A 25622-nucleotide genomic window follows, 5' to 3' on the forward strand; every position below is an offset into this window, starting at 1 on the left:
CCTTTTATTTGTATTTTCTGTAACACTTCGAAAGACAATATTGTCCAAACCTTTATAACTTGTTTGGAAACTAAAATCTGAACATTCATATTCTTGTTCGGAAACTAAAACCGAACACTCTAATCAATTCGTTCGAAAACTAGAATCCAAACATTTGAGATTTGTTCGATCTTGTATTTTTAAACAGCCATGGGACGTAGCCATCCAGTTTTACAATTAATTACACCAGAATTTTGTTATTATACCACAATCGGTAACCATGTATTGAAGATGATGTCGAGCATCTCTCCATATAGATAGTGCGTGTAAAGCGGCCGATCCTGCCGTTCATCTCAGCAATCGACGACTCAAATCTTAACCCCGCAATGGACGGCCGAGTCGGCCATCCTACACGGATTTAATCCGAACCGTCCATACCGAAATAAACAGCCGAATCGACTATTCTACACAGTGTACAGCGGTGGTGCTTGCCAGCACCCCATTCCTATTGGGATCCTATTCGCTTGTGTTTGTATGTTTTCATATTTTCATGCACAAGTCTTGTGTGTAGCCTTTTATCAAGTTTCTTCTTTTTTAGAAATGATGCAGAAAGCACTAAAGGATGCAGTGCACACTTCCTTTACCTTTATGCGACTGATAATCTACCTTCATTTTTAGTTTCGCTTATGTGATTGGCACAAACACTCCCCCTCCCCCACCCCCACTATTTAGGGATCAACTCTCTGCCTTGAGCCCTTATGCATAACAGTACGCGCGCTGTGAGCCCATTATCAGATTCAGATTCAGATTCATCCAGAGTTAGTTCATTTGGTACGTACGAACCATTTGTTTGTTCATTTTGTCGAATTGGTAACTTAAACAAAAATTCTGGCTCTGTCTCTGGGTGGCCCATCACAAAATATACGGATACCAATGTGTAGCGAGGAAGGCCCCTGAAACAATGCGCTAGGTGAACTGAGTAATTTGTCCTAGCTAGCTAGATCTCTTGCATGCTTTTGTGTTTGTTGTTAATTTGTTTTCTCTTACTCTTTTTTGGTAAAATTGCAGTAATAGGATACATTACAAGTTGGGATGGCCTTCCCATGTGACTTTTTTTGTTTTCATTCATCAATTCTGAAAAGAGTCCATTTTCAAGCCAACACGCACTATAAACATTAGACTACACAAGGGAATTGATTTTGTCACTCTCATTTTTGTTAAGGTCACTCACATTCTCTCACAAAATAAATAATCTAATAAAGACGCAAACATGAGTGACATTAACAAAAAAGGGAGTGACAAAATCACTCCCCCTACACAATTGCCACGATCTATATATACAATTATTTAGCGGTTCTTTTAACCCACCTGTATGCTTTGTGATTAATGGTGCATTTATCTCTAGTCGCATAATTCTTCAATATGGCATTCACTCGCACTCTCATGAGTCCTCTCTATATATGCTCACTATTTCAATTTCGCTCTCGCGAATTCCAACTGTTTTAGGACGCTTTTGAAAAACAACTTTCCTGCTCCCACTCACGCATTATGTGGCTTAATTAACGTGTACCTATATGTTATCGGTGGATATAGTCAATTGTTTATTGAGAGCTACGAACTCCCACTAGTCAATTGTTGTCCCCAGTGAGTAATGGGAAATAATGTCAATACAGACAATAATTTTGTTATCAATAAAGTCTTATTTGTCGTAATTTCATTGACACCGAAAATACCCACCATTATACAGCGGAACAACATCATTGTGAATGAGTTTCCTGTATAAATTTTCTTTCGTAAATTGTTTTCCAAATGGTAATAGTTGAAAAATTCTCGATTATCATAGTAAGAATTAGAAGAGAAGCTTTATAAACCAACAACTATGGCTAGCTAGCTTAGCTGGTCATCCTTGTACGACCGAGAAGTCGATGGATCAAACTTTGTCAAATTGCAAAAATGAATGATTAACCTGTATGAGTTAGTTATTGTGTATGGAGCTTGATTTGTTTATTGCAAATCCTGCATAACTAATATATTGTTCACTTATCATAACTCTTGAATGTAATTCTTCTCTTGCTTGAAAAAAATTGAAACTTGCGAGCTGGCTTTGGTTGAAACCAACTATGGCTAGTTTATTTGGTCATCCTAGCTTATACCATTGAGATCGAGGTCAATGGACCATGGATTAATTTTTTTCAAATTGCAAAAATTAAGGATCAACCTACATATGAGTCTTTCGTTTGTCAACTTATTTTCTTCCTCCAAATTATCAGAGGTGATTGAGCAATCGAGTGCACTACGGATGCCATTAGATTCTCCAATGATGAGTACGAGTTATTGTGTATTGAGCTTGATTTAATTGTTACGGATCTTACATAATTTGTATAGTACCGTTCCATGCATTAGAGTCTTTGAATATATTTCTTCACTCTCGACATAAAAAAGAAAAATGAAGAATAGAGCCCTCATAGAAGACGACAAGATTTGATTTGGCCTCTAAAAGTCAATCTTCTTGAATAGAAAATTTCACACACATGTTAGATGGTTAATAACGAACTAAGTTAACACTCAATCAAACTAAGCCAGCTTTCAAGTTCTAATTTTTGCTTCTTGATAGAAGTCGACATTAGTCAATGGAAAAAAGAAAGAGATTCATAAGTCAGGTGGGTATGAGAAAACAAGAAGTTCATATTCTTCATGAAGTCGCATGTTTTTAAATTTTATAGAGACCAAATATTGCAACGTCCAAGCCTTGTGGCAATTATGAGAGCTAGGATTTGTCTCCAATCGTTAAATTCAAGACCTTATTATTCGTTGAGGTAAGCGCAAATTGACCGAGATTGACATCCATTACATATATAACTCTGTTACGTAAAAAGGAGATTCGTGAATTCCCATAGTCACATGATAGCGTTACCCGATTCCAATTGATGCCAAGCTGACATTAGGACGGGAGAAACAATGTATGCCTTCCCCTAATTACCCAATATGCAATGCATATGCAATCCATATGCAATCCAATAAAGGTAGATATGCTTTATAGGACTTAGGTTTGCTGTATTCCATCTTAGATTCGAAACCTCTTAAGTATTATACATCAACTTTTTAATTGGGACCCCCTATAAAGGTAGATATGCTTTATAGGACTTAGGTTTGCTGTAATTTTAATTGGGACCCCCTCAAGTAGGGTTGTAGATGGACCGAACAGCTTGCAAGTTCGGGTCGACTCGTTTAGTAAACGAGCTAAGCTGGACCTCGAGTTTTTGGCTCATTTAGTAAATGAGTCGAGTGGAGCGTGACTCATTCGACGAAAAACTTGGTTCATTAAGGGATGCGTGGCTTATTTAGTAAATGGCTTAGCTTGGCTCTTTAAGGTTCGAGCCGAGCTCGAGTTCGACAAAGCTCGGCTCGACTCGTTTACAACCCTACCCACAAGTGAACGATGAAATCGATTTTCCAGAATTAATCACGGTGCGTGTAAACTGACCCAAACACTTGGATTATAAAAAACAACAGAAATGCTTCACAAAGGTGAAAATATTCTCCGTGCATTATGCGTTGTGCATTTTTGGGCATTGACACCAAAAGATGTTTGGTTGGGACCAGGTGAGTTCATGGAGGTCCTGTCTTTGCAGCTTTCCTCAGCATGCGGGTGTGGTGCATGTCCATTAGGCCCTCCACTATCCACTATCCAAGTAACGAGTAGTTGCTCTGCTGATAATTTGGTGAAAATATGATTAATTTCACAAAAATGATTTGTACGATTTACAAGATCTCAATTATTTACTATGATTCTAGGGGTTTGGTATACACTGTCATGTTGTCAAGTTGATTGGCCTTGGGGGTGTTGGAGAAGAGTGTTTGGTGATGAAATTGTTCTATGATGTTGGATTAATTCGATAGAGTTCAATTCAATTTGGAGATTTGTTGAGATTAGCCTCAAATTTTGGTGACCTCCGTCCAGACGAATAAGACCCTAAAGATTTCACGTGCATATATCTTACTTCTTTTTTCAGTCCGAACCGAAGGTATCAATCTTATACCGACAAGCGTAAATCCTTGTGTTCGTATGTGATCGTTTGTTGGTTGGTTTGTTTGTTTTTTTCTCTTCTTTGTTCTTGATTGTTACTGTATAACTCAAACCATAGAATCACAATAAAAACTTGATAAATGAAGATGATTATTGATAATTTGGAATCCATATCTTCCCCTCTTTTCCTACGATCTTTCCTTGTTAATTTATTTTTCTTAGTGAAATAGACTAGGTTAATTTTTGCAAATATACATAGCTATTCTAGCGACGTTCATGGTATCAAAAAATACTATTTCTCAGATTTCCCACAATATTATTATTTTTTTTTTGTGACAAGTTTCACAAATACTGTATTTTTATTTAGATTTAGAAAGACCGATTCAATGAACAAAGCCTTTGGTCACTACTGGGCTCAAACCCAAAACAAAGGTCCTTGCATGGGCCTACCCCAAATAAAGGGTGCCACAGCCCAAACCTTTCTTTTCTGAAACTAATTTACGTTTTTTTTTAAGCCAGCGATACTGCCACGAGGATTTTGTTTAATGCCACGAACATTTATCTACATTTGTCATTTTTACCCTCAAGTTCTTTGTTAAGAGTATTTTACTTTCTTCTCTCTCTATATATGTGTATTAAACTTCTTCAATAACAACAGTTTTGTACCGCATAAGCCTTCTTTGGATGCCCATCATTACATTTCAAATCAAATAACAATTTTGTATCGCATCACAAAACTGTTTGTTCTGTATGGTTTTTTCTCGTATTTTTCATTAAAAAATGGGATAATTGTAAAGTAAAATGAGAGAGAGAGAGAGAGAGAGAGAGAGAGAGAGAGAGAGAGAGAGAGAGAGAGAGAGAATTTGCAGAGAGGCATAGTGGTAAAATGTGATTCTCTGTTTCACTCTCCTCTCCTCTTCTTCATTCCAAGGACGTGGATATTTCAATTATGGAGTTAAAATTGAATAGAGGAATATATCTTTGGCATTTTAGGGGGTTAAAATTGCAATATGCATTTTTCCAATCTACTGTTTGCATATGAGATTATAGATTGGGACTAATGGATTGGGTTGCTCGTATAGTTTATATATATTCAAGGTACAATCAGAAATAGAACGATCACACCAAAGCGATTGGAAAGGGAAGGTAGGTCTCCGACTCTTCGAGTGGTGCCCGGGGTCTCAGGTTTGGAGGGAATCTTGTAGGAGTTTTCATTTTTTTGGAATTCATGGTAGGTTCAAAGGACTGAAGGAGAGCGAAGTAGGTTTTACTTCTACAGGCAGGAGAGAGAGGGAGAGAGAGAGAAGCTAATACTCTCTCCGTCCCATAATGTTTGGCATTTTCAGGAATGTATGTCATTTTTAAATTACATATATCTTTCAATCCATAATGTTTTAGGCAATTTTTTGAATTTTGTATAATAGAACAAATTAAACTCTATCAAACAAGATCCATATTGTTTATAAAAAAATATTATGAATTAAAAGATATTGTTAATTTTTTCATAAGGCTGGAATAGTGAAAAGTGCCCAACATTATGGGACGAAGGGAATATATGACAGAGAAGATACGAAGGGTAAAATTCGGAGGAAAAGTAAAGTCTCGTGGCAATAGCAGATTTGCTCGTGGCATTATCATTGGCCTTTTTTTTTTTCTTTCTTTCTTTTCTCCTTGCACTTTCAGAAGTTACTTTCTCCACCATAGCCAGGGTTTCCATCTTCCATCAAACCCCCCAAAACCCTTGAATTTTCCAAAACCCAGATGAACTGAAAGCTAGGTTTTTCCACCAAAAAAAAAAAAAACCCCCTTAAAATCAAAACGCAGATGAATTGAGAACTAGGGTTTTCCAATTCCCACTGCAAAACCCATCATCCTCTTCCCACCGATCAAACAATGCCGAAAAACGACACCGTCCGCTTCACTTCCTCTTCCCTCAGAATCCCTCTCTCTCCTCTCTCTCACCACCACCACCACCACCACCACCACAAACAATCCCCACCTCGCTTCTCCACCTTCCAATTCAACCCCCAAACCCTAATATCTTCAGCTCTAGCCAGAACCAAGTCCACCATCGACCAATTTGTCAAAAACTTTAATACCCAAAAAAGAACTCATCCCTTCCTATTCAAATCCTCCCTCTTGTGCTCTGCCTCGCTGGCTCTGACCAAGCCTGACGAGCCGGCTTCGTCCGATGCCGTGGTGGCTCAGCCCAAGGGCGGCCACTCGGCGGCGGCAGGGCGGCACGAGGAGGAGAGGGTTTTGATAAGTGAGGTGTTTGTGAGGAATAAGGATGGGGAGGAGTTGGAGAGGAAGGATTTGGAAAACGAAGCCGTCGCGGCGCTCAAGGCGTGCCGGCCTAATTCGGCCCTGACGGTTAGGGAAGTGCAAGAGGATGTTCATAGGATTATTAGTAGTGGGTACTTCTGTTCTTGCATGCCCGTCGCCATTGATACGCGGGACGGGATTCGGTTGGTATTTCAGGTACGGTACGAATACGGTGTTTGATGACTCGCCATTTGGTAATGTTTTATTGAATTGCTGTAATAGATAAATCTTACGATGAGAACTTTATGGACTTAGTAGCATACTAGCATAGCCATACATAAGGTGAAAAGGTGTATCGTGATTAGGATTTTGCCTAGTGGGTATTTATGTTCTTGCATGCCCGTTGCAGTTGGTATGGGGTAACGGGGACAACATTTAGTTGGTCTTTTTGGGGTATGAGTATTTACCAATGTCGCAAGAGTCGCAAGGCACTACTCGGGCGGTCAGCCACTTCGAGCGATTAATCGGTGCATATTAATTAGTAATTGGCGATTAATCGTCAGTCATATCTAATCGGATAGGCCCCGCCAGCGAGATTAATTCTTTGTTTTAGAGCACTGGTATTTACGTGTTTAAAAACTTCCATTTGCCTTTTGATTGCATTGCTAAAATAGATTAATGTGAAGCTTATAATTTGTAGACTTGGGGGATTATGTAGATCAAGCGTTGTATTATGATTTATGAGTTGGTTTAGGTTGAATGTAATCACATTTGGGGTCAAATATTATGCGCAAGAGGATGTTGATATGATTGTGGGTATTGGGTGTTTGTGCATACCCGTAGACATTGATATGCAGGGTGGTGTTGATTTGGTGTTTCAGTTTGTAATATTTGGTGTTTGATGAGTTTCCATTTGTCTTTTTGATGTAGGACAATAAAAGGGAGCTAAGTGTTTTTGTAGTGAATGGAAGGATTAGGGTCAGGGCTGAACAAAGTAGGAGAAACACAACCAAAATGGGGCTGTTCTTGGGGCTGTGAACGAACAGTGACAACACTGTTGTATGCAGAAAACAATCGAAGTAAGGAAAAAAGAAAAAGAAAGCTCTAGGAATCACTTCGAGAGGGTTTCGCACAGTCGCGCACCTTTTGCAACTCATCTGCGCGTCTTTCAACGCGCTTTGCCTTACCTCAGGCGAGTCGCAGCACCTGCACTTCTGCGCGCCTTTGACAACTACTCTGAACCCATAGGCTGCATGCTTCTGGGCCCTCGGCATGGGTTCTTGGTGATTGGCCCAAGCTTGAAGTTGGCGGTATCATAAGGAGCCATTCTAAATGTACTAATGTAGCTGCAGTAACCCTCGCAGATCCGAGTGTCTCCACATCTTGTTAAGTTTACTACCCTATACAGAAGCAAGCTAAAGAGGGTAATTCACATAGAAGTATTTAGGAGTAAAGAAACTACAAAATAATGAGAAAGCAACAAGTGTTTGACATTCACCCACTCATGAGTCATGACAAGTAACATGGGGCTTCTACAAACAGCTGTATGGAAAGATGTTACCTAACAGCTAAGGAACTCACATAAATATAAATAGCAGGAAAACTTCTCAAAGACACTGTGGCCTAATCAAAATACTAAGTTGTACAACATAAATCAGCCCATGTTCTTGAACTCCGTTCTTCTCTTCTTGCTGAATGCATTCCACCATGCCACTTGAAATATCCTTCACTATTAATCACATAATTAAATATCATTTTTCGTCTCCGGCATATACTTTTTAAATGTATTGAGTTACTTTGGTTTTAGACTTCTAGTTATTGTATTTTTGTGAGACACGTACTTTAGTGAGGTGCATAACAATACTTGATAAACATAGTTCCTTTATGGTGTGGCATGGCATTTATTGAGCAAAAGAAAAAAGGCATGGCATAATAATTCTCTTTGGTATATTTTGGGATAAGGTAGAACCAAATCAAGAGTTTCAAGGGTTGGTATGCGAAGGTGCTAATGTTCTTCCAGCGAAGTTTATAGAGGATTCTTTTCGTGATGGATATGGTACGCTTTTCTTTTCATTTCTTACCTATACTTGCAGATGCATTAAAACATGTTTGCATGCACATGTGTATTGTTACAATTCTATTTTATTAGGCTCACCATATGTCTTACGACTGCTGATAGGAGACCTATTCTGTTGATTTTGGTGTCAAGTTATGCAGGAAAAGTTGTTAATATAAGGCGTTTAGATGAAGTAATAGATTCCATCAATGGCTGGTACATGGAGCGAGGCCTTTTTGGCTTGGTTAGCATTTCATACATGCTAAATTAAATTTTCAGCGTGCAGACTTGGTAATTGGCTTGCTTTTAATTATAACTTTTGTATGTAATGGTCCAGTTTATTTTGACATCTATCACAGGTTTCTGGTGTAGAGATTCTTTCTGGGGGTGTTATTAGGTTACAAGTTTCTGAAGCTGAGGTCAACAATATCTCCATTCGTTTCCTTGATCGGAAGACGTAAGGACATGCTTTGAAATGCTATATATAGTCTTGAATACTTGGGGACCTTGTTTGTTAAGTTTCATCACTAATTCAACATGCTTTGTTGTTGCATTTAGCGGTGAGCCTACTGTAGGGAAGACAAAGCCAGAAACAATACTTCGACAACTTACTACCAAGAAAGGACAGGTACATCTGTGTGCAGGGCCTGCTTGCTTAATCATATGATGTCTACTTGATCATTTCTGGTAGAGTATTTCTCACCTTCAAAAGCATCCATAGGATATAGTGATGTTTGTTGTTTAGCTGCAGACGGAGGTTCTGCAATACTTGTATGCATGTGCCCCCTCTTATTTTTATTTCCCATAGTAATTCTGCTACTGGAGCACAATATTGATTGTTTTTTTTTTTTTGTGGATTGGCGATCTAGTTTAGATACCATTTGATTCTTGGAGCCTTGAAATATACCCATTAGTCTTTTCTAATATCTTTCATTGTTGTGTTTAATCGAAAGCAACGCTGTTTATGCATCTGTGGAATTGATATGTGTCCGGGTATCTTCATAAGAATGGTACTCATCATGTTCTTTGGATATTTTCTGTAAGGTTGCTGGAAGTATTGAGATGGAAGTTTACATTGTCCCTCGGGTGTTGAAACCTCTATTATCAGAACCATACAATCCACGCTATGCATCGCAACATTAGATTCGATACACCAAGTTATTGATTTGAATCTGTAGGTGAATCATGATTATAGTGTAATCAACTAATCATAAGATCCACGATACTTACACTACAATTTGGCTCGATACAGGTTAAAATTGATCAACTTTATCTATGTGTTTCTCTTGCAAGAAAAATCATTTGAAGTCATCAAGTGAGTCTATGTTTTAGCAAGAGTGGCGATTTTGGTATTGAAAGTTTTTCGACATGAGTATTGGTATTATATGAATTCTAAAAAGTTCTTTTTGCCCATTTGATAAAGATTGAAAATTTAAAAGCAAAATGTTTTGGATTGTTTAGTTATTTATCCCTATTTTTATTTTTGAATGGTCCTTTTGACATAGACGAAGTACAAATGTTATTAAGGTGGGGTTTGGCATAACTTTATTATTGGATTATTTTTCCTAAAGTTTTATATTTTATGAGCTTTTGATAGTTTTTTGTCAAATTCTCGTGGATTATTGATTCGTCTCAATATGAGGAATCCAAAAAGTTAAAAATGATGACAAAAAACTTTAAAAATTCATTAAATACAAATAATTAAAAAAATCTATTTTTGATCATTTTTGTCTTTACTCTTTAATGATTTTTTTAAAGTTTTTTGTCATGACTTTTTATATTTTAGTCTTCTCGTTGGGATGAATCAATAATCCATGAAAAATTGACGCAACTGCCCTTTCAATAGAATTCTTAATTTTTGTTTCCACTTGAGCAAGGCGACATAAGACAGAACCGGTAGTTATGAAATTTGGATCAAGACATCCCTCTCCGGGTATACAAATTTAGTACTCCCTCTGTATCATTTTGTTTTCCATCTTTCCAATTTGGGATGTCCAAAAATTATATGTCCACTTTGAAAGATCAAAGCAGAGAACTTTTTAATTTTTCAGAAATAATCTGTTACAGATGGATATGGCACTTTTAAAAGTGGCAATAAAGGTTCAATGTTTAGAAACAACACCTTTTGCTCTGTTACAGATGGATATGACACTAATTGCATTGCCTATATACAAGTGGAGATAAATTTGCAATGTTGGAAATCACCAATCTTTTGGTTTGAATTTCAGTGAATTAAATGCACGCCTCCTTAAAAAGTTTGTACTCCCAAAATGGGCTAACATTGTAAGGACAGAAGGGAGTCAATGTTTGTCATGATTTATGAATTCCTTTTTATAGTTTCTTTTTCTCGTATCTTGTGTTTAGTGTGAAACCAACATATTCGTCTTATGGAGTGGTTTACCGACAAGATATTGGACTGGTTAGTTGAGTTGGTCCACCTCCTTGCCAATCTGTGCGTACATGACATACCATATATCCACTCTTTCAACATTGCACGGCATTCTATATAACCTTTTGGTGTCTTTAGTTAATTTCGAACTCCATGTGGGAGTCAAAAGGGACAGCGATGTTATAATTGGATTGGAAAAACTATATTTCTGTGAAATGAGGTCTTTCTGGAGCACTTTTTTCCCCCCCTCTTAAGTTCACAAATTTCTCCTTTAATTGTCAGCATGTTTCCGAGCTTGTTGAACTGGGTTCATATTTGTAGGCTAGATTTTGTAAATCTTAGGCGAAATTTATATTTTGGTAATTGAATTCCTTGTTAGGTGTACAGTATGCTTCAAGGGAAGAGGGATGTTGATACTCTTTTAACAATGGGTATCATGGAAGATGTTAGTATTATTCCCCAGCCTGCTGGAGGTAAAATGCTACAACTCTTCATTTATTATTCTTTAATGCTTGTGAATGTGCATTACCGATACACTTCTGTGTGCATGCCTATATGAATATTGTTTTTGGAAATCCATTTTCTACAGATACTGGTAAGGTTGATCTTACAATGAATGTTGTGGAACGTGTAAGTGGAGGCTTTTCTGCTGGTGGTGGGATTTCAAGCGGGTATGTGATGTTATGGAGCACACAAGTACCCTTTAGCATTAAGGACCTGTTTGTTTGACTGGACTAATAGGGGAATCCCATAGCCACATTCTCATCGGATTAACAGTGAAGGGATATCTTGACCTACCAATGTATTATATGTCCTTTGTTTTTGTGGGATTATGATGAACATTTAATTTTCACCACAAAAGTTTCAACCAAACGTAGGATATGTGGTCCCCTTGGATTTGTATTCCAAAATCCAATGCTCTAATCCAGGCAAACAAGAGCCGTGATTATACTCCATAATTTGTACTAATTTGCGCCTATGAAAGAGAATGTATTTTTGGTGGTTCAGCAATAATATTTGCTTCTGTTTTTTTTTTTTTTTTAGGATAACAAGTGGCCCTTTATCAGGACTGATTGGGAGGTATGATTTTATGACTTGGCAGGTTTCTCTAGTTTTCTGTTCTTCACCTTTCCTAGTCATTACTCTTTGCATGTGTATTAGCTGTCTCAAGAGTGCCTTTTTCATTTACGTATGGACAAAACGATATATCTTTGTAGTGCTTCTTTTCAATCTCAAGTACGAACTCACATGGCAGATTACAGAAGTTCATCTTTTCTTTAACCCCAAGTCATTGATGGACAGGACTAATTTAAGTTATTCCTTTATGGTTTGGCCGGCTGCATGGTTGCACCACCCTTGTCTGAGATGTTGAGAGCATATTCTATGTATTCAGGTCATTGTTTTGCTGAATATCATTGGCCCATTAAAGCAACAATTAGGGGACGAGTTGGCACAAAATCAAGAAGTTCGTCTAGAGCATAATAGAACCTTAAGAGGCCATCACTGTGTGTTGCATCTATTAGAAGAGAGGTTGTCAAACGTTGCACTCTCTTTCCAATTTGTGGTTGCTGGATGTATGTTTACACAGTTGTACTTGGCAATCCATATCTGCTAGAGACAAAAAAAAAACCTCCTCTATGGTTCTGGCTGTTGAGGAGGTGTTTTTTGTTGTTCTAGAGTGGTGTGATGATTGTAAGTCCTACTCATTTACAAGAATCACAACCACCAGTCAATTACTGGTAGGGGCTTAGTTGTTGACTTGAATAAACCCAGAGAAGAAGGTTTGCCTTGCTGATCAGGCTGCATTTTATGAATTTCAGGAAAAATCAGGTACATGAAAAAACACTTAACAAATTGGATATGACTTGGTTCTTGTGTGTTGAATTAAGTTGTCTGTGGCAGTATGAGTTCATCTTGTAGCGTGATTTTGATTTGTTTCTCGGAACTCCACTGAATTAGCTTTCAGGATTCTAAAACAGTGCCTCATCATTTTTTTTTTTTTTGGTGTGGATGTGGAGCAAGTAGTCAGCTTATTTCTGATCCATTTAAAAATCTGCAAGTACTCAGTCTGAAGTTGGAATTCTAATACTACCTTGCACCAGATTATGGTAGATTTTGTTGATCCATCTTCTTTAAGATAGATACTAAATGTGTTGGTAAATAGTTTTAAATGGTTTAGCAGGTGATTTAGGTGAGAAAACATTCAAAGAACTACACTTTACTCATTCATGAGGAGGAAAAAAGCCAACGAGAGATGAAATTTCCAGTAATGCCATGCTATTACCAAAGCTAGTTGTTCTTGAGTTAAAATACTTTTCATTGAAGCAATGCCCTTCTAGGTCTGCTCAGCCTGCAAAGTACTGACACTAGAATTCTGAGGATAATTACGGTGCTGGATTGGCATCTGTGAAACCTTGCAAGTGGATTTGTTGTTTTTGTTTTCTAGTTGTCATCCTATTTCCCTGGTGACACCCTGCTACCGTTGCCCTTGTAAGGCACAATGCAAAGATAAGTGTTCAGATACGATCCTATAACCCATACAATAATGTTATGAGCCCATGTTTCACGTGTCTATCACGGGAATATTTCATTATGATTTATGCCGGTTCTTTTTGTGGTAGAAAGAGCTTTGTGGACCTTTACACCTATATACAGATATACATGTATATGTTTATGTATGTTTATCATAAATTTTTCATGGTCAGCATGTATTTTTGGTGAGTAATTGTTGGTTAATTGGTCTAGCTTTATTTAATATATGTATTAAAGTTTAAATTTCTCAATTACTAAACAAAGATATGCTTATTTGCTTGGTGCAACTTTGTGAGCTGGATCTTATGCACATTTGCTAATCCTAATTACACATTCTTTGACCTACCATCAACCCATATTAGAAGCTCTGCATGTAAGAGCATTAAAGTGATTAGAAGTAATGATATGTTGGCATTATCTTTTTTTTGTTATGTATCATTAAAGAAATTAGATCAACTTACTTTTGGATACTGTGTGCTTTTGTTATATCCACATTGGGTAAAATAATTGCACCTCCATCATGATGATGTTTATAGCCAAATGCAAACATAAAAAAGGTTTGCTGCGCATCCAGACTATCAAAGAGAACCCAGTTAGAGTCTCAGCTGGCCAGCGGCGTTGGGCCACTCTAACCCTCAAGTCAGCCCTATCATCAAGAAGATAAATATGAACAGTCTACCGAGTAATCGTAGGTTGCGTAACTTAACCCATGGGGGTGTAGGTGCATCTATAGTATAGACTCCCTTAGTAGCCAAGTTATTCTAGAAGCTTGCAAAGATGTGCTTTGCAATATTCCCACATATTAGAAGACTGAGTTTCACCGTCCTCCATGTATGTTCGGCCACTGCAGAATATGTTGGCCACCTGGTAGACTCGGGCTACTGTGCTCAGTCCACGTGTTGGCCTTGGCCCAAATCTATCTAGGTTCATGATGATGCTTTTGATGCACTCATGTAATCCCCTTTTTTGTGCCATGTGGCACTTGGACTCACCATGATTAATGTTGTATTGCCTAGGCTGCTGATCATATTCCTCCACACATATTCGGTTCTCTTTCTGGTCATAATATTAAATCCTGCTTTACATTGATTTCCCATGAATCCATGATTAAGATTCTTATGTGCCTATGTCCTTTGTTTGCAGCTTTGCATATTCACATCGAAATGTTTTTGGGAGAAACCAAAAACTTAATGTTTCATTAGAGAGAGGGCAAATTGACTCGATATTTCGAATAAATTACACAGATCCGTGGATTGAAGGAGATGATAAGAGGACATCGAGATCAATCATGATTCAGGTAATTTGAGCTATCTTGTATATGTCGACCAGTTTTTTTCAATGGTGAGAAGCAGATCAATATTGAGACTACTTTTGGATTAGAATTCAAGGACCCCTGGCACGCTTGTTCATGGAAACCAACCTGGCGACAGTAATCTGACCATAGGCCGGGTCACAGCTGGCATTGAATTCAGTCGACCATTCAGGCCAAAGTGGAGTGGAACTACTGGACTTATTTTCCAGGTACTTTATTAAATTAACGCTTTCTTAAGCTTTGCTGTTTATGCTACTGCTTTCTCTACTTGCTTTACGGTTGAAGCAGTGTGGAATTATTGCATCATGGTGGATTTCTAACCTTGTTGATATGTACGACCTTGAGAAGAGTGAATTGTTTACTCTTTTCTAATTTCTCACAGTTACCTTGTGGTCCATTGTTTGGGTTGTGTCTTTTGCAGAGAATTTTGGGACACTTCTCATTCTACATGTGAAGTAAAACTTCAACAGCTCTAGTATTGGATGTGTTGTAAATTTATGTTTTCTTGTGTTTGTGGAGTCACTCACTTTAGTTCCAAACTCCAAATCCACTTGCCTGTTGGGCTGGGGGTGGGTAAAATGATTTCTAATTCTTTCTCTAGTGTCATAATTACCTGATTGAGTTTTGTCTAGTTAAAAGATGGCTTTTGATGGGGCGATGACCTTGGAATTGATGTTGTACTTTGCTGTTGACATTGTTGTTTTCCTTCTTCTTTGGTTCAGACATTGTTAGAACTGATAAATGAAGGAGCAAAGTGAAATGCTATAAACAACAAATATAATTTATGCCTCTGGATTTATGATTATTATAGCCTATATTATCATCAATTCATTGTTTCCAGCATGCTGGTGCTCGTGATGATAAAGGGAATCCCATTATTAAGGACTTCTATAGCAGCCCGCTCACTGCAAGGTATGCATCTTTGATACATCAAACCTGTAGCAAGGTTGAATACCAAGAGTACTCTGATGGATACATTTCCTGCAGTGGTAATACCCACGATGATACCTTACTCGCTAAATTTGAGAGTGTCTACACCGGTTCTGGTGACCCTGGATCTTCAATGGTTAGTTGCCAATAAATTACTGATAAGTACTTTGCCAACTGCATCGGTCCATCATCATTGTCATTTTTGCAGTTTGTATTCAACATTGAGCAAGGACTTCCTATATTGCCGGAATGGCTGTTTTTCAACAGACTTAATGCTCGTGCAAGGAAGGGTTTAGATATAGGCCCTCTTCGCTTTCTTTTGAGGTATGATTATTTACTTGTTCAGTTGTTCGGCTTTTAAAGTTCTAACTTTGTCTTCCTTGTTGGAGCATCTTAACCGAAACCTGAGAGGGATAGCAAGTATGCCATGGGAGTAGGTTGTAACATTTTACCTATCAACTCCCTTATCTTAGTTGTTCTCAAAGGGAATGTGGTGTGTTATTTGACTGTCATCTTTCTTCTATTGACTTCGGTTTCCACTGCTACTTTAGTTTCTCTGGCGGTCATGTGGTTGGCAATTTCTCCCCTCACGAGGCATTTACAATTGGTGGGACAAACAGTGTGAGGGGTTACGAAGAAGGTGCAGTAGGGTCAGGGCGGTCTTATGCAGTTGGCTCTGGAGAGATTGCTTTCCCACTGGTATGTGACAAAATTTAGTTTCATCTCATTTTTACGTGCATTTTAAACTGAAATTTTTCTTTCAGTGTTTCTACATGCACTGCTGATGCTACAAGTCTGGCTGAAACTGTTTTTGGATGAAATATATGGAGGGATTTTATTTCTATTTGTTCCCTTTTATTATGGCTAATATGTCTAAATTCTACTGTAATTATGTTCTCAGGCTCCACGAGAAGCGCTGCCTAAATGAGATTGAAGTTGATTGGTGAAATTGGAGGAAATACTTTTTGGTTAAAATAGTTCTGAAGTTGGTATTTATAGCAGAATTACAAAAAGCTACTTTTTCACGCATAAGAAATTCTCGATGTGGGCATGTCCCAGGCATCTCGCGTGCCTTGGAGTGTCCGACATGGATATGACGACAAGTTAGGTGTGTCGGTGATTCGGTGGACTAGGTGCTTTCATAGATTACATGTTTTGGACTAATTGTCCATAAGGAGGAGAATGAAGAGGTCATAGCAAATATAATTACAGCTTGAGTTACAGTACTTTTGAAATGTTGTAGAATGTATACAATTTGAATAATGGTAAAGTCCTGCCTAGATCCTTGTGATTACTAGATTGCTTTACGGTAAACAATGTGAACACAAAATTCAAAATTAATGATATTGATTATAAATTGAATGCACTTGGGAAAGATTTTAGTGCTACTAACTATTGAGAATAGGATACTAATCTGCTTTATGATAAGCTATGAACTTGATAGCATCATCCAACTATTGAGGCACTTAGGTGGTTGATGCATGATCTTAGACTCAACACAATTTAGGTTTTTACCACTTATGGATAGCTTTTGCTGTTGAACTTATTTAACTACTCAAGGAGAAGGTAGAAATGATTCTGGAATTTCGGTCATGGTTTATAAGGAGTGGTCAGTTGATGAATTTAGCAGTGCTTTAGCTTTAATGCAATCATGACTAGAAATATTAAAAAGAGGCCACTTACGGTAGAAAGTGCTTGAAGGGCAGGTATAAAAAGGAGCAATAATTCTATACAAAATAGAGAACAATATAGGCCCTGGCACTTGGAGAGAGTCATACCTTCACCTAAGAAACACGAGATGTTGGTGAGGCTAAACCAAACCACGCCTTGCGTTCCAGTTAACTGGGGACTGGGGAGATGTTTAATATGAAGTTAGGTCCAGAAGATAATAAGATTAGTACTACTTAGATATCAAAATAGTAAAATAAAGAACCAAGTATCTATGGTTGGGGTTTGGTAGTACTATACCAATTACCAAGTTCCATAGTCCTTGAAGATGCATTTTTTTACAGGAGTATATTCTTCTATTTCTTTTAATGATTATATTTCACCTACAACATAGAATTGGAATGATTAGATATTTTTTATTTTTTTTGAATTGGTTCTGTACAAGTAGTTACTTTTGTGGGATAGCCAAGTTTTGCCACGTGATATTTCTGAAGCCACAGGATACTATAACCACTGAGGGGATAACATGTATTTTTTGTTAGGGTTGTATTCCCTCTCTCCTCTCTCCTCTTGCTCTCTTCATTTCTTGATTATCGCACTACACTGTTGTCATAAATTTGCAGTTGGGACCTGTGGAAGGGGCTGTATTTGCTGATTATGGAACTGATCTTGGATCCGGTCCAACCGTGCCTGGTATGTCATTCGGCTTTTTACAGTTCTTCGCAATTTGCTTCCCTTCTTTTATTCGTTGTTTCTATCTTGTGAAATGGCGGACATCTAATGTTCAAGGTGGAAATCTTCATGTATTTAATGAGTTGTATCCGCGTGTTTAAATGCATCTTTTGTTCTTAGTTCCACTTGGTTAGCACTAGACTGGAAATCTGCCCAATAGGATGTCCATTGAGGGACTGACCATCCATACCATGGTATCTAGTTTATCTGGTCATTTCCTTACTGGAAATATTTATTTCACCTTTTTTAATTATCCAACGAGAATAGTGGGTGAGACCGAGTTTCATTTTACAGGGAATGAATGGCTGAGTTTTGATAGCTTCAATTACTTCCAGTTCCTGAACTGGTTCAGAGGAAAAGATTTTTCATTGATTTGTTCTTGAAAGCTATGACTAATTGATTTGGGTAATGTTGTAGGAGAAAAGTTCTAGGTTTTTGAATCCGCGGGTAATACAATTAGACATAAATAAAATTCAGTTTTCAAATCGAATGTGATTATTGATAGGGCTAACAAGACTCGTCAATTGGCATAGACTATCTTTGCCTATCACAAATCCTCTTACTACCATGATCTGTGTCGATACATGAAGTCGAATGGCACGACTGGTCTTATTTTAGTATGGTCAATCTCAATCACCCAGATTGCTAGAAAATAACAATCATTGCCTGATATTGTCCTAAAAGTTGGCCTAGGTGGCGCCTAGGCACTGGGCAGGCCTCAAACAAGTAGAATTTAGGGTTTAGGCCATAATTAGAAATTTTTACATTAGTTGGCAATCGATTATTCAGCTAGGCGGCAATTAGTTGTCGACTAATCGGCCAGGCGGCGATCAATAAGGGGTATAGTTTGTAATTTCTGAAAGTATTTTTATGAATAAAGTGAATAAATTACTGCTGGATATAAGGAAAGTTGTTGGCTCATCTCAGGTCAAATACTTAGGCTTTGTTTGGATCATGGGTTCATAAAGGTATATATGACGGGAAGGGGATGTAAAAAATCATATATTGAAGATTATGCAGCGAAGAAGCTAAATTGACTTCTTTAATTCCTGATCATTTTCCTTTTCTTTTTTTATTATGTCCCTCGAGAGATTCATGATCCAAAAAACAGCCTTTAGCTGTTGAAATGGTAATTCCCAACGCTTTCTGTAGTTTGAGAAACATAATTCAAATTTTACTTCTCAGGTGATCCTGCTGGTGCAAGGCTAAAGCCAGGAAGTGGATACGGGTATGGATTTGGTATGCGGGTAGACTCTCCTTTGGGGCCTCTGCGACTTGAATATGCCTTTAATGACAAGAAAGCTGGGAGGTTTCACTTCGGAGTTGGTCACCGCAATTAGGGAGAACCTTACATCCACCTATCTGTGATAACCATGTATGTAATTCTGTTACATTAGAAATTTTTGTTGTTTTAGGCGTTTTGAGCTGCTTTTTGTTCTGTATATTCATACGTGCATGTGCCAGGCAAATTGTTTCGATCCTTTGTCGGTGGTTTTTTGTGAGTTTTTTTCCCCCAGTTCTCCTAGAACAAATGATGTCAGTCTCTGTTTGATTAATTTATTAGTTCATGAATTTCATTCAGAGTCGTGTTTTTTTTTTTTTTTTTTTTTATTTGTGTGATTTTCATTCGTTTTTCTTTGTAAATGGAGTATATGTTATGGTTCAGTGGATTAATTTAGAGGCTGGTTTCAGTGATTTGTGAACCTGTTGAAGCAAGGGGATTTTTATGATTGGCGGCTTGAACAGTTGCAGTGCCAGCATGCTGGTATCCAGGGACGATAGCTTGAGTCCCATTGGGATCTTGGCAAAATTGATGGGGATGTAATTATTACTACCTCCGTTTTAAAATGTTATGTTTGTCTGGTCCACAAAACGAGGACTCAAAAATATTGCACTTCTTTCAAGAAAAAATTCAAATTTTTTTTCATAAATTAAAAGAACTCATTAATATCTAGTGAATTGTTGAAAAAAATTTGAATTTTTTTTTACAAAAATTGTATTATTTTATGTCCTCATTATGCGGGTGGGACAAATATTATGGGACGGAGGAAGTATTATTATTATTATTTTTTTATTTTTTTTTATTTTTAAAATTTTAAGTTTTCTGGTTTTCAGATGGGAAAGAGGGGAATTGAGTTCAATTTTATGACTCTCATATTTGAATGAATAGGAGAAAACAGTTCAGTTAAGGAAATTCACATGGGCGTACCATTAAATGTTACTTCCTCCGTATCCATTTAATAGTTCCTTGTTCTATTTTAATTGGATAACAAAATTAATTACTATATTTTTAAATTAGTGATGAATTTTGGCACATTAAAAACAATTTTGACATTATTATTTTCCAAAAAATTAACACGGAAGAAGAAAACGGCAAGTCTCTCTGTCAAATTTGTACAAGGTAAACGGCGCCGTTTTGCTTTGGTGTGTTGTGAACTATTAGATCTCCTTCATTGATGTGTTGTTAAGCCCACAGCAAAAGTCATACAAGATTCTCACAGAAAATCCAGATCCAATTTTAGTAGGCATGTCTTGAAAAAATGGATGGTCTGCCCTCCTCGCAATTAGAATCATAGGTCAGAGAGAGTGGGAGAGAGGAAGCTTGGGGGTGTTTACGCTAGTGATTAATTTATCGCAATCAGAATCATAGGTCAGAGAGAGTGGGAGAGGGGAAGTTTGGGGTATTTACGCTAGTGATTAACTTATGCAGCATAATTTTTTGGTTATTATATTTGTATGGCAATATTTGTATTATTAAATGTCAATGGGTAAGAGGATTAGAGTTGGCTGGAAATATTGCAAGGAGAAAGGCCCCTAAGGCGGTTTCAGTTTAATGATAAAATGTATTGTTCAGAGTTTGATTGATATTGACAGGGGAAAAAAAGCTCGTATTCAGAAAGATTGGGCTGAGTCTAATAATTGCAATTCAATTGTGGATAAAAACAAGAAAAGAAGATAAAAGAAGAGTGGAAAATCATTTACTAGTAGTATATGGTCCCTTTGGCCCAACTTTTCCTCGACTTTTTGAACAGTTTTTTTTAAGTTTTTTTTTTTAAATTTTACTAGATTCGAGTTTAATTTTTACACCACATTGTTCGTCTCGATGAAAGAAATAAAAAATTATAAAAATATTGATCAAAGTTTTTAAAAACTTTATACAAGACAACGAAAAAAGACTGTAAAAGTCTTTTAGGATTTTATTTTTGTCTTCTTGCTTCGTAAAGCATCCTCAATGCATTCTAAAAAATATACTTAATTTTTTAATATATAAACGGTATAAAAAATTAAGTGTTCCAATTTTCAATCCGTTTGAACCGGTGCGAAGATCTTATTTTTCTGATCATTTTATCTTAAATGGTCATAATAGATTTTTGGCTCTAAGGCCTTTCAATGAGCATCCTAAGAGAGTCCTGAAACTAAATAAGGAGTCTTCGGGTATTCGTTGAAAGGCCTTAGAGCCAAAAATTCATTACGACAATCTAGGATAAAATGATCAAAAAAATAAGATCTTCGCACCGGTTCAACCGGATTGAAAATTGGAGCACTTAATTTTTTAATCATATTTTTCCGTTAGTTTCATTAACGGTGTTAACGATTTTACCAATTTGGAATGTAAAACAAACTACAGAGAACGAAATTGAGACCATTGAAACTAGATGGACGAAATTGAGACAGCTGTAGAACTAGAGGGACGACTACGAAAACTTGCCCTTTAGGATTTTATTTTTGTCTTCTTAAAGCATCCTCAATGCACTCTTCTTAAAATGACTATTAAGTGAGGCTAACACAAACAAGACGATGAGCATTGTAGACGATGAGCATCCCCAAACAAGCTCTCACGGATGAGCATGTCTCCTAACACATTTGTTAAGTTTAGGTAGTAGCATTGCAGCTAGCTCTAAGTGGGACATAAAGTCTTATAAATTTTTTTATTTTGATATTTCCAAAAGATGAGGATCTTTTGCCCAAAATAGAGAATGTTCTTCCTAGTCAATTGAGCGCGGGGCTGCAAACCCAATATAGGGGCAATGAGGAATTACAGATGTCGAAAAAATATTTTCTCGCCGTCCGGATTTAAAGACGGTTGCGATTACTCACTCATAAATTAATAAGCTCTTATAAATGAAATTTGGACCTTACTTATTCTTACGTGTACACTTTAGGATGAAATTTAGGAGTCATTTGTAGAGAGTTCATTGAGAATGCTCTTACATGAATTTTTTTTGAACTTTAATTTTTATACTTATTTGATTTCTCTCCTCAAGCCGAACAAGATGATGCAAATACTTAACCCAAATCTAGAAAAAAATAGTAATATAAACAAAACAAAAAAATGTCTACAGGGCCCTTAATCCGAATTGAGAAAAGGCCAAAATACGTGTGTGTGTGTGCCGGGAAAGACCAGTCCTCTTCTTGAAACACAAGTTTAGAAGCTCCGTTTAATCAGGGTTTTGCCTTCTAATCCCTCCGCCCTGGACCCTCCTCACACCGCCTCCCTAGTCCCTCCCGACTGACACAACCATATCATCTTCTCTCTCTCTCTCTCTCTCTATTATGAAGCTCCCAAACCTAAACAAAATACCAATCAAGTACAGACCCAAAGCAATCGAAATAGCCCAAAAGGCCCTCACCGACTACCTCCACTCCACCAGATCCCTTCCCTTCACCTACGCCGAGCACATTAGCAAGAACTCCCTCCTATCTCTCTCCGACGTCGCTTCAAAGGTCCGTTACTCCCCCGCCACCTTCTTCAAGTCCCTCCAGAGATTCCTCAGGTACCACCCCATCAACGAATTTGAGTTTTTCTATGAGAGTATTGGCATTAATTATCTTGAGATTAATGGATTTTTGCCCCACAACAAGTTCTTTCTGTGTGAGGATTTAAGGGTGTTGAATGTTGCTTGTGCATTGTGTTCTTTTGGTTTCCCATGGAATCATTTGGGGGAGTTGTATAGGGAGGAGGTTTCCATTTTCAGTAGAGACCCAAGTGAGTTGAGTAAAATGCTACACGGGTTTAAAGAACACGGGTTCGATAGCGTGTCCGTGATTGGGATTTGTTTGGTTTTCCCTCATGTTTTGGGTGGGGGCCCTGAAACGCATGGTGAAGTCGATTCGGTTTGGGGGGATTTGAGAAAGTTGTTTATTGATTTTGATTTGGTGAATTTCGTGGAGGGAAATGTGGATGCTTGGGTTGAGATTTGTAGGAAAATACGGGTGTTTTACGACTTGGGTTGCGAGAAGGGCAAGATGGGAGAAGTTATGGGTAGGAGCAAGATAACTTTTGTCAAATACCCAGAAGAGGTTTTGGTCAAGAAAGCGGAGTTCTTTGCTAGATTGGGTGTTAATAAGAGTGATGTTGGTCTATTGCTTCTTGAAAGACGCGAAATTTTGGATTTTGATTTGGAGGACCCTGTGATTTCAGTGTTGGGAATTTTGAAACACTTGGGAATGAATGATACACAATTAAAGGCTGTTGCTCAAGAGTATCCTTATGTTTTGGGAAGAAACAAAATGGCTAACTTGCCTCATGTGATGAGAGCCTTGGATCTGCACAAATGGTTCTTTAATCAGATGAGATTTGGGAATCATCATTTGTTAGGTACTTACTTTATTGGCAATCCAAATAAAGACTTGGATAAGGATTACAAAAGTAGCCTGGACAAAATACACTCTACAAGGACCCCCGTTCACACACTTAGTAAGCTGAAATTCTTGCATAGTATTGGTTTCGGAGAAAATAAGTTGACTGTAGAAGTCCTAGCAGACTCACACGGAACTAGTACTGAGATAAAAAAGCGGTTTGATTGCCTTCTTCGCAGTGGGATTGAATACGCGAAACTATGTAAAATGGTAAGGTTGTCACCGAAGATCTTAAACCAAAATCCAGAGATTATTGAGAGGAAAATTGAGTTTCTTTGCAAGGACATGGGATCTTCTTTGCAGTACCTTGATCTATTTCCTGCCTATTTGTGTTATGACCTAGAGAAAAGGATTAAGCCTAGATACTTTTTCCACGCATGGCTATTAGAGAAGGGGTTGAGTGTAAAAAGATACTCTGTTTCAAGCATGATAGCAACTAGCGAGAAAAGTTTTATAGCTCGTGTTTATGGAATGCACCCAGCTGCTCCAAAACAATGGTTGGAGTGTTTTTCAAATCCAAACCAGAGTTGCAATTGCAAATAGATGTAGATAAGATATCAACTCTGAACCACCCTGGCAAGATGGGTAGACAACACCGACCACATGACAAGTTCACCATCACAGTGGAAAGCATCACTGGATTACAACTTGTAATTAGAATCCACTGGTTATAAAACATATCCGTGCCAGAATTATCTCAAAATTACATTTGTTGTTTGATTCATCAACGGAGACAGGGAATCCATTTACAAAAGTCTTCTATGACAATGCTTGTAGTTTGTACTCATTCTTTCTGCATCCTGGTTGACAGTGATAGCGAGGGTACTGGATTTGGTAGCATCTTAATTCTGACCCATTCTGATACAACTTAAGCAAGTTGCTGACAAATCTTATTGCAGCTTTAGGGCATGCCAAGGAACTGTATCAAAACACCATGTAAGCTTCACTTATTCCCTCTAAGCATTAATATTTACATTTTTTGATAGGTGATAATTTATACAGAAAAGACATCATGGGGATGTCACCCATGGACAAATCAAGGCCAAGGCCTAGAATTAGTACTTAAAAAACAATTCCGCAAGTATTGTTGGTTTCTTTTAAAGTCCTCAAAGGTATCGATTGTGAAATCAGACAATGCGAATCTCTGTCACAATTATGGCAGCCAAGCTTGCAATGGCGAAATATAAGCACATTGGTTCCCCCACCCCCCCTCCTCTCTCTCTCTCTCTCTCTCTCTTGCATTTTCCTTTTCTCAATCAAACACTTCTTTGGCTCTTTTGCTTCAATTCATTAGGAAGTCATCATTTTCACTTTGCGGTCCTGAATGTTTTCTCTATCTGACATGTTCAGTTTTTTGTGTGGGTTGCTAGTTAGGCTTGACAGTAACTTTCATGGTAATGGATTCTGGAGAATTTTTTGTTAGACTCTGCCTTTGGCAATTTGATTTCCAAGTCTCATCCTCTATATCAAGCTGGTTTATGGTTGGTTGCTTCCTTTTAGTTTTTGCAGTGTTGCAAGGGCATAGTTGTCAAAAATCCCTGGAGACTTCTCAAGCTGTTTTTTTTTTTTTGGTTATTCAACTTGTGAAAAAAAGGTGAATATCTGTCACCTATTATTAACCTCAGAAACTGTTGTGTGCGTTTTTTTGGGGGGTTAATCAAGCTGATTAGAATCTTCTAGCTGTTTTAAAGACTATCGAATTTATCAGTGGTAGTGGTTTTCTCTAACTTAATATTAAAATTCTAAATGATTATGTCTCAACGCCTCAAGGCCTCAGCCTCGCCTCATTACGGATGAAATGCCTTGCATCACGCGGCCACCTTTTAAAAACATTGTTTCACATAGCAATTTTTGTTTGGAAATAGGTCGAGTAAAGGGAAAAGGTGAATGGTACCCCGGTTATCCATCTGAATGATGAATTGTACAACTAGTAGGACATAAAATGTAAGTTTTTTATTTTTGGTAATAACAGTAAATGTAAATTTGTTTGTTCAATTGCATGATCCAATCACTTTGAGAATTTTATGGAAAGAGAAACCTTGGTAACTTTCGCTCTTTGACTAAATGGTTGGTATTTACGGGAACGCAGGAT

General features: G+C 37.6%; 2 protein-coding genes across 2 annotated transcripts; both read left to right on the forward strand.

The window, feature by feature from the left end:
- Positions 1-5649: 5649 nt before the first annotated feature.
- On the forward strand, positions 5650-19471 carry LOC131314609 (outer envelope protein 80, chloroplastic). Its single transcript, XM_058343385.1, has 17 exons — positions 5650-5783; positions 5847-6487; positions 8234-8327; positions 8489-8571; positions 8687-8784; positions 8886-8955; positions 11096-11189; positions 11306-11387; positions 11761-11796; positions 14392-14545; positions 14629-14769; positions 15402-15472; positions 15548-15626; positions 15699-15814; positions 16042-16189; positions 17782-17851; positions 19076-19471. Exons 2-17 carry the CDS (start codon positions 5900-5902, stop codon positions 19228-19230), a joined length of 2079 nt encoding a protein of 692 aa, XP_058199368.1. The 5' UTR covers positions 5650-5783; positions 5847-5899; the 3' UTR covers positions 19231-19471.
- A 2817-nt stretch (positions 19472-22288) lies between these two features.
- Positions 22289-24293, forward strand: LOC131314610 (transcription termination factor MTEF18, mitochondrial). Its single transcript, XM_058343386.1, has one exon. It carries the CDS (start codon positions 22445-22447, stop codon positions 24071-24073), a length of 1629 nt encoding a protein of 542 aa, XP_058199369.1. The 5' UTR covers positions 22289-22444; the 3' UTR covers positions 24074-24293.
- Positions 24294-25622: the final 1329 nt, after the last annotated feature.

This window comes from Rhododendron vialii, chromosome 13a (assembly GCF_030253575.1).
Source record: "Rhododendron vialii isolate Sample 1 chromosome 13a, ASM3025357v1".
Lineage (NCBI taxonomy): Eukaryota > Viridiplantae > Streptophyta > Magnoliopsida > Ericales > Ericaceae > Rhododendron > Rhododendron vialii.

Excerpts from the sequence above, each read along its gene's own strand:
- LOC131314610 (XM_058343386.1), top strand. The coding sequence starts at position 22,445 with ATGAAGCTCCCAAACCTAAACAAAATACCAATCAAGTACAGACCCAAA.
- LOC131314609 (XM_058343385.1), top strand. The coding sequence starts at position 5,900 with ATGCCGAAAAACGACACCGTCCGCTTCACTTCCTCTTCCCTCAGAATC. Across the intron at positions 11,388-11,760 it reads GGTGGTGGGATTTCAAGCGG|GATAACAAGTGGCCCTTTAT; the intron begins GTATGTGATGTT and ends TTTTTTTTTTAG. Across the intron at positions 15,815-16,041 it reads CCTCTTCGCTTTCTTTTGAG|TTTCTCTGGCGGTCATGTGG; the intron begins GTATGATTATTT and ends CTGCTACTTTAG.